Raw genomic sequence first — 9,734 nt, 5'->3', positions numbered from 1 at the left:
CCATAGCGCCATGGCACCTTCAAACGACGAGTAACGGCTCACGGCTTCTATTATGCGAATGTGATGCCCTTCCAAGATGGAGAAGATGGCTCTGTCGTCGATGGAATCTTTTTAGATTTTATCAGAATCTGAGAAAGATTTTGGTTGCGCAAACTAGGCCAGCCTACGATTGACACGTGGCCTTATCATAGACCTTATCCCAAGGTCACCACACCCAAGGGCTTGGTCAAGGACCAGGTCGTGCAAACTAGGCCAGCCTACGATTGACACGTGGCCTTATCATAGACCTTATCCCAAGGTCACCACACCCAAGGGCTTGGTCAAGGACCAACCCCGTGGCACCTGATCTCCCACATCATCAAGGTAAGCTTATCCTCCACATCAACATCCACGTGGCAACTGCCTGCCATGTCAACACCGACACATGGCATTGTGCCACATCATCATTGCCACATCATCAATTGAGACCTTGGTCTCAGTAGCTTGAGACTGGGTTAGTCAACCATATCTTGGGTTAATTAAGCTGACCATGGTTCGGCTCCGCAAGAAGAGGACAACACCAGAGCCGCAATCGGAGGAGGACGAAGAGCCAAAGCAGGGAGCTCCCAAAGAAAACGACTCGCACATTTACCCCAAAAGCCCTATATATCCGAACCTTGCACACAAAAATCTCACGGCATCTGCTAACGGGGTGAATGTTGACCAATCTCGAAAGCTCAAGACGAATCTAATCTAACCGAAGCTCTAAAGCCAAAAATGTGAATGTAGCGCTTAAGGAGCCAAAAAGAAAAGGGAGATTTGTAATTTTCCTATGTTGTTAATTTTCTAAATCTTCTTCTTCTTCATTGTCTTCTTTCTCAAAACTGTCGAAGGTAGACCTAGCGTTGCATCTGTGAAGCAGGACGATGCAGGGCGCCGTCTCCCGCTTGCTTGCTGTTCGATCCAACCTTCTTCGCCATCTCAGAGTCCCCCTGCTTCACCACCACCTCCCCCATGTCCTTCCCCCCTCCTTCCTCTCTCGCCCCTTCTCCGGTAGTACCTTCCTCAACAAAAACGATGTCTCCGATCGTGTCATCACCGTCATTAAGCAGTTCCAGAAAGTTGACCCCTCCAAGGTTTTCTCCTCCCCTCGACTTGCATTCTGGAGCGCCCTTTTGCTCGGGTTGATTGCTCTTTGAAAATGACACAATTGAAGCCCTTGAACACTGTCAAGTGGATTTGGGTACCCCCGCTAACGTCCGCCCTGTGGGGGTTGGATTTGGAAGTCGTTTCTTTTTGAATAACGCATTGCGGAAGTGCGCTGCATGGTCGGAGGCTCTAGGATGTCTGCGGCATTCCCACATATTCTTGCGTTACGAATAAAATTTATGTAGAGAATTGCAGAAGTAGGCATCGTGACTTTGTTTCTAACGCTGTCATCGGTTGATTTCCAGTTTATATATCGAATCGCCTTCAAATTTGAAATTTCCAATTGTAAATCGTGAATTGCACGCATTGCCTTTAGTTGGCACCATGGAGTGTATCGAATTAGACCCTAGTATCGTGACATTGGACACTATGCCTGATATCATCTTACCAATATGCTTGGATGTCGCCCTGACGGACAAGTAGCGGACGCTGCAAGTTTTATGGCTTGAAATTTTATACCTAAGATCTTCTACATGAAAATCTTTAATACGGTGCAAGGATGATTGTCCTTTATGACGTGTGGATAGAGTAGCTAACATGTGTTGCTCTCCAGGTTTCACCAGCAGCACATTTTCACAAAGATCTTGGATTGGACAGTCTAGACACCGTGGAGGTGGTAATGGCTCTCGAGGAGGAGTTTGCTCTTGAAATTCCTGACAGTGAAGCAGACAAGATTGACTCATGTGGTGCTGCTATTGAATACATAGCCGCTCATCCTATGGCAAAATAGCACCTCTTAAACGTTTAGTGTTGGTTGATCCGTCAGGGTCTTGGTACTGTGATTAGTAGCTGGCCAGCTGGTTGAGCTGTGTTCATGTTGCTCAAAAGCTTTGGATGCTGGTTAAATTTTGCCGAAGATCAAAGTCCTGAAGTTTTGATGATTGTTTTAACGGTGTTGCTATCTGTCTGTGGAAGCAAATAATACAGCTATTTGAGGTCAAAAGTGGAACTTATGTTTGGACCTTAATGTCTCTCTTGTTGACGACAATTACACACTAAGGAAGAGGAAGCAGTTGGTCGAAAGGTGTTCTAGCCCATTGCAATGTATCAACGTTTCCTTTAGTATGCATTTTTCTTTGACTACAGTGCAGCATGCTATTCCCTAAGGAATGCTAATCTGATAGATGCTAGTGTTCATTTATCCTCTCGATCATATGTCTGAGGCTTGCTTGCCACAACATTGTGTGGACCCTTTACAATGTGGCTTTTTACAAATTTTGAAACTCGTGGAGCGTATTCTTGTTTGTTTTGTTTTGAAAACAAGTTGCTGGTTGAGGTTTTTGTTTTTCACCTTTTTTTCTAACTGTTTTTAAAAATGTTTGAAGCCTCTTTTGGTTTTATGCAAGAGCTTATAGATTCATGATGGGCGAAAAAGATGGGATTAGAACTTTTCTTTTCATTCAGATCGAGAGAAGATGCTTGTACCATGTTTGTATTTATGACATCAAGGTTGGAATAAATCTGGGCTTGCTATTGATATAGCAAGCCTAGTGACGGTGCTGATTTACTTCATCTTCACTGACGCATTTGCACTAGTCTTTCTGGGGGTATTGATAAGTGAGTAGATTAAAGCAAAGACAATGTCTCACTCTGAAATGGTTGTGACTTTCTGAGGGTTTAGGGTTTAGGATGCAGATTAAAGTGATAACAATGTCTCTCTCTGAAATGTTTGTGACTTGTTGGACTTCAAAGGATTGGGATTTGTTTATTCCTTTCTCCAGTGATCTTCATTGGCTTAGTCTGCACTGCCTTTTTGAGAACTTAGCGTATAGTTGTGCAGGAAATGTATACAAGTGTATGAATACTAAAGGAGATGGATGGAGGTTATGTGCGTGCAGGAATGCGACGCAATCCATGCTGTGCATGGTGAAGTTTATAGTTTGAACCTTTTGGATTGGCCTCTCGAAGGACTGCACATTTGTTTATGCTTGGAGTGCTAAGTTTGGACTAACCCTGAGGTTTTAAAGTCATGTAGGTTCTTTTTATTGAGGATTCAAGCCCAGATTCAGAACTTGGAGGGTGTAAGGCTTAGAGTGTGAAAGGGGTGTTCTCTTTGATTTGTTATTAGTTTTAACTTTGATTTATTGTCTTTCTTGTCGAGGGCACTTCAGGTTGTGGTTCTTCTACTCCATCTATACGATAGAATGTTCTGGAGTCTGTTTCTCTTTAGAGGCTACACTAGTGCATGTATCTATTTCCTGCTTGTTCAATGCAACTTTATGGGCATTATGATGGGGTTTGCAAGTGATCTGTGATGAAGGTGTCCAGCACTTATCTTTGTCTTAAAGGAAGAGGCTGAGTGCTAGAGAGGACTAAACATTTACACTATGGAGGCACAGTGGAGGCAGTAGAAGGTTAAGTTTGAGAATGTGGAGGTTAGAATCACGGGATAGGAATGCATGGACATTACGATTGCAAGCAATCAGTCAAGCTAGGCATGCTTTATCTGTTTCAAAATTCACAAACAGGAAACGTTCCTAGGTTTGTTTTGTGCTTGCTTCTGGGAGGCTAACCTCCCCCTCGCCCTCCTTTCCCTCATCCCCGTCTTCTTCCTTCCCTGCTTCCTTCCTGACCCCCAAAATTCTGGAGGGTGAAGCATGTTTTGCATATTTGTATAGATGATCAACAATGCAGTTGACATGTCAGACAGAGTGCTGTATGAAATCTGTTTGACATAGATTTCTATCTGGCAGCTAGTAGGTACTTCAATGCTTGCTGGCAAATGTGGCTTTGGCGAGGGGGAGGTTGGGAGGCTTACCTCCCCCTTGCCCTCCGTCTTCCTGCCCCCCAAAATTCTTGAGAGTGCAAAAATGTTTTGCATATTTTTATAGATGATCAACAATGCAGTTGACACGTCAGACAGAGTGCTGTATGAAATCTGTTTGACATAGATTTCTATCTGGCAGCTGGTAGGTACTTCAATGCTTGCTGGCAAATGTGGCTTTGGCAACAAGTTGGCCCTCTGGCAACTAGCTGCAGTCACATAGCCATCAGACCATGGCCCTAAAATTCGTATTGTTGGGCACTAATTGCCATTTGAAAGAAAGTCTATTATTAGACACTGACTACTGGCCATTGCGTGCCATGTGCAACCTGCATTTGCAGGGTATAAGCCCTGTAAAGCCTTCTGGGACGGTGATAAATGGATCTTAGCACATGGAAGAAAATAGGATGGGAATATAAAAAGATGGTCCCATCCTGTATCATGTCAGCCTTAGAATTTTTTGTAGTTATCATTGAGGATTTCTCTCCGCCAGCTCCCTCCTTGCAACAATTTGCTTATGTGCAGTAATCTGTGAAGTATTCGTGGGCATACACACTTAATATTATGCGAGCTGTTACGTGAAGTACTTGTGGACGCTTGCACTCCATGTTATCTGCACTAATCTGTGAAGTACTCGTGGACACTGGCGCTCCATGTCATGTGAGCTGTTATGCGACTTTGTCATGGACTGTTCTACTGTGCTGGTAAAAATTCACATGGTGATAGCTCGTAAGTCTTTTGGAGGGGTTATTTCAGATGGGGAAACGATTATGTGAACCACTCCCTGACATGGGTTTGAACTTGAATCCCTTTAAGCTGTACGGAGCATTTGCAAGGAGTTTGTAACCAACTGGGAACAGGCCAATAGGAGTTTGCAGCACTCAAAGAGAAGCTGGGAGAACAGACAGCAGGAAGAAAATCGTGTGGACACAGGTGATGTTTATAGAAGCTCTGGACAAAGGTTTCTAAAGGTGAATTCGGAGGGACCCTGCAACATGGGTAATGTTCCTGCCTCCAAAATAGCAAGACATGATTTACTTGTCAAATCATATCAAAGCCAAAGCCTTGAGGGTAGAGCTACTACAAGGTAGCCAAAGCCTTGAGGTTACAGCTAGTGAGCTCACCTCCTAGCTAGAGGGTTATTGCTTTAGAACCACCTCAAGCTTGAGGTCTTGACCATCGAGGAAGTTAGTTTGTTGGGGATACTCAGGTCATGTATCCCATTCCACATACCCCTTCCATCAGGCCACTTCTCCTAGGCCAACATATGTGTTGTCTTGGATTTAGCTCCTAGCTAGTACTTACAAGCCCTTGTTTTGTTATCATTACATTTGACTTAACATGGGAAGCCCTACCACAAACAGCTGTGGCTTTCTTAATTTTTTGTTTTTCCTAGAATAGTTACTTTTCCTGGACTAGCCTTTTCTTATGTATGCCCTCCATTAGAGTTGCATCATATTTGTTTGCCAATACTTATATTGGGTTAGAGCCAACATTATGTTAGACTACTCTAAACCCTTGATCTATAAGTATATATTCAATTGGCCTTAACCCTACTCGACCAATATTGATATTAGGTTGGAGCCAACGCTACTCTAAATCTCGATCTATCGAGGTCTTATGTACAATTGGCTTTAGCCCTAGATCATCCAATCATGGTTAAGCTCTAGCTAGGGACTTAACATTATCCCCCCCTTAAAATAGATTTATGTCCTCACATACCAAGGTTGGAAATCTAAATTGTAGATTTACCAATTCAACTTTTGTTCAATCAGTCTCTTATCCATATGAATTGGATGTAGTATTTATGAAGTAGCAACAGAAAATCATGGAATCCTTCATGGGAAATTTACAAGTAGACATTGAAATATATTGCTAATTACCTTGGAGTCATTGCTTGTTTCTCTCTTACTTCAAAGCTAAGTACCATATTTACCTCATTGGTTGAGTAAATTTCTCTAATCCTTTAGCATATTGCAACCTTGCTAACTTCCCTAATCCTTTATAGGATCAATCATGATTACTAAAATCTAGGATTAGGTCTTAATTATAGTTTTCAAGATCAATAGGTATTGCCATTACAAACTCGGCACACCCCGCTTGCTAGATTTATCCATGGTTCAAAGATCTCCCATCAAGATGAGCGACCCTTCTTGGTACTTCATGTTGGCCTTCACCTGGTGTGTCTTTCCAACATGGAATATCTAACCACCATGTTATGGAAAGCTTGTTATTCTTGTTACTATGCATGACATCCATGACATAGTTGTTATGGACATCACCACCCTATGAGATGTGTAACACATGTTTTTGGCCCCGTAAGGGTCCTAAGGGATGACTTGGTTAGTGAGTTGCTAATTAGGGCCATAGTTTTGAATTTAGTTCATTCAATTCGACCTTGCAAATTATGGTTAGTATGAGGCTTAAATGTGGGTAAGTAGAAGTTTAAGGGCTTCTGATGTGTTTAAGGTTTAAGGATTTTGTTTGCTTGTGGAGGTCCTAAATGTTTTTTTGTCTTTTATCCTAAAGCTTTTGTCTTTTGTTAGGTATCTCTCTCTAAAGATGGAGGCTCTCTTTATCTCTTGTATGACAACACATTTATGTTACTTTTGCCAAAATAAGTACTCGTCACCACTTTTATATAATGGCCCATCCACCACACACACACACATACACCTTTTCACCTCTTTTCTCTCCTCTATTTTACTCATGTACCTTTCTCGATATTCCTTCACCTTCACTCGCTTTTTCTTTCCTTTCCTTCCAATTTACACCTATCGTTTCCTTTCACAAGGTATTCGAAACATTTATCTAGCTACTTACACTTGGACTTATAATGACACTCCAAAAGCCAAGGCCATAGTGGGATCGCCACCTTGTTTGTCAAATTTAATCTTTGGTATACTTGAGTTTAAATTGAGCTCTTCTGAACTAACCCAATTGAGTCTCAAGAAGTAAGTAGATGTAGGCAATATATTTGAATTATTGTGACTCGGTTCTTTGTTTCCCTTTTCTTTTGGGGATTTGAGTTACCACAATTCTAATAAGGAAGAAACATGCAAAATGATAGCTTGTTGAAATATATCTATTGTTTGAAGCATTGCTCAAGAGAATACACTCTTGTTTGATGACAATCACATTGATGATTGATTTTTATCATATCCTTATAGTTGGTGTTGTTATAATGGCAAATACCCTTTGTATCCATATACCTTGGTGTCCCACACCATCAAGATATACTATCTAGGTAGATCTATAAAAGTTCTAATATTAGAATGTCTTTTAGCAATTCGGCTTGGTGCCCATACTTGGATACTATAACCCTTTTGTTAATTAGTACGTGTATTTCACAAGACTTAAATCGGGCATTTGCATGTGGCAATCATGACATTGATCCAAAATCATTTCCCATGTGACTAGTTAAGATTCATGAAAGTGGTGCTTGACTTGTGTCAATGATGACATGTGAGCTATTAGCCACTTCCACCCCGTATCTATTCAAGATACATGAAAGTCTAGTGTGACTTGTGTTAATCATGAGATGTGAGTTACGAGCCAATTGCACCTTCAATCTATTCAAGACATTGAAGGGCAATCCATTGAGTCCACACAAAAAAGAAAGCACAATCTTTCTTTCATAGAGCATTAACACATGAAAGGAATTATTGTAAGAAGTCCACACACATATGTCATGTCAATCTAAACTCCTGAGAGTTGACCTTTTCAAAATATTATGAAACTCCCTTTCTTGCATGAATGTGTGTATAACGAGATGTACTTGCCTTAAGAGAGGACTTCTATTTCAAATCTACTTACACTGGAAACACGACCTACTTAAAAGCTTGGTCATAATTAAGAAATACACATACACAAAGGACATGATGGATTCTAAACAATCATAGTTGATTCTCTACTTAGTGGACAAATTTGAAATCTCTTTACAAATGGCTTAAACTACCCAAAAGGAAAGTGGCAATATCCTAAAAATTGTTCAAATAACAAAATCACCCATCTTAACAAGGGCCTTCAATTGGCTCTTCCAAATTAGTACCTCAATTTGTCTTGATAGTTTTAGTGCACACTCCTTTCAACCATCCTCCATAGGAGTAGCCCATCCATGAGGGAGATCTTCTTATGTGCCTTTAAGTTAACCAAGGCATTCCTTGTGTCGATAAATCCTTTTGTATTATTTCACTGTTTGGCTAAGTTTCACACTCCATATATTCATTGTGAAGAAACCTATCCTTTGAATGAAGGGCATTCCCTACCAGTAATCATTGTCATTATCTTAGGCAAGGAAGATAGCTTCTTCCTTTGTGAGGCCTGCATAAATTCTCTCAGCTATCTGGATTGCACAGAGTCAGGGTACTTTGTGCATAGCTGCCTCCTTGCCTCTACACTACGGCAGCCTTTTATGTGTTGGGGTAAAGGGCAATGTGTCCACACACTTATACAAGGCCCGTGTATACTCATATATATATGATAGAGGAATAAGCCGGAGTAGCATTTGTTCCACCACTTTTGGTGTCTCCTTATCCCTTTGTATGTGCTCTCCTCTCCCACAACTGGTATCAGAGCTAAACAAGCTCCATCCAGCTCCATCCGCATCCCTTCATTGCAGATGCAACTAATTTGCACCCCTCGTAGCTTGGATTCACTAGCGTAAGAATTGCGGTTCCATCAAATGTACAGGTTCCACCCAAGTGCTTAGTTCTATGCCAGTAACTGTTGAAGACGTAGGAAGCGTGAGCTTGCAGAGAGTTCGGCTGGAAATATGCCTTGCCGGGCTCAATAGGCACACAATCTGCACCTCCGAAATTGCAAGCAACTTCCATAGCTTCCCGCACTAGATTCTCGTCCATCGAGGAGTTCGCCACACACCATGTGGAGGGCAGCTTAGTAGGAAAAGAAGGGACAACGTTAGAAGAGTAGAAAGGAATAAAATGGGAAACTGAGGCGGGCGAATGAGGCGCATAACTATTTCTTTTATGTTGAGGAACAAAGGGAGAAGGCGTTGGTGAGACTGAGTTTGGGCCTGTATATTGCGGAGCAAATGGAGAAGGCGTTGGTGATACTGAATTTGGATTGTTTGGGCCTGGAGTTGGTAGAACAGGAAGCTGACCGACCTCTGAGAATGTCTCTTCGTTGGCCATTTCGCTTCCTGTATCGAGCTCGTATTTAAGAGAGCAAGCTGGTGAGTAGAAGAGTCCCCAATTGCGTTTCATACAAGCTAAAGAACTGGATTTTTCGCTCTCATCAAAGGAGGAGAAGATGTGAGACGGGATGCGCATTCCTAGTCCCCTGAGTGTGCCCCGTTGGACTTTTGCCAGCAAGCTTCGCTTGTAAGCAGCTGCATTTGGCAAACTGTCGGTCTGCTGATCGAGATTGCCGTGGAAGACCAGTCGGTTGAACTGATGGCTATCCCAGGGTGAGGTCGATATCCCAGAGCTTCCTTGGCAACAATGGCAGCGTCGAGCTGAGCAGACATCACATCTCTGTATTTGTAATCGTCGTCCTCAACTGCTCTGCTGCAAATTGAACAGAGTCAATGGGAATTTTGTGTGAATTGGCTGACGAAGAAGGGATGTATGATGTTGACAGGCATGTAGGAAATGGTATACCACAGGAAATGGCAAATGGGCTTGATGATAAGTGTGGCAATGTCCCTCCTAAAACTCGAGGCCGATGGTGGAAAGGCATTGTCAAGCGCATGCATAGCCATTGAGGTAGTAACCTTAACCGTGTCAGTGAGATCTGAGGATGGGGGGCACCAATGACCGAC

General features: G+C 42.3%; 1 protein-coding gene across 1 annotated transcript; it reads left to right on the top strand.

The window, feature by feature from the left end:
* Nucleotides 1-779: 779 nt before the first annotated feature.
* Nucleotides 780-2,211, top strand: LOC147881680 (acyl carrier protein 2, mitochondrial-like). The gene is made up of 2 exons (XM_087401433.1): nt 780-1,115; nt 1,742-2,211. The coding sequence occupies exons 1-2, from the start codon at nt 906-908 to the stop codon at nt 1,916-1,918; spliced, it is 387 nt and encodes a 128-aa protein (XP_087257559.1). The 5' UTR covers nt 780-905; the 3' UTR covers nt 1,919-2,211.
* Nucleotides 2,212-9,734: the final 7,523 nt, after the last annotated feature.

Source organism: Dipteris shenzhenensis, chromosome 30 (assembly GCF_047967505.1).
Source record: "Dipteris shenzhenensis isolate YYH24624 ecotype China chromosome 30, Dip_SZ_1.0, whole genome shotgun sequence".
Classification (NCBI taxonomy): Eukaryota; Viridiplantae; Streptophyta; class Polypodiopsida; order Gleicheniales; family Dipteridaceae; genus Dipteris; species Dipteris shenzhenensis.
This window is presented reverse-complemented; position numbering and strand designations above follow the sequence as displayed.

What these genes read in the sequence shown, in the direction of transcription:
- LOC147881680 (XM_087401433.1), top strand. Translation starts at nt 906, where the DNA reads ATGCAGGGCGCCGTCTCCCGCTTGCTTGCTGTTCGATCCAACCTTCTT. An exon ending in AGAAAGTTGACCCCTCCAAG is followed by an intron (nt 1,116 to 1,741) that starts GTTTTCTCCTCC and finishes GTTGCTCTCCAG; the next exon opens with GTTTCACCAGCAGCACATTT.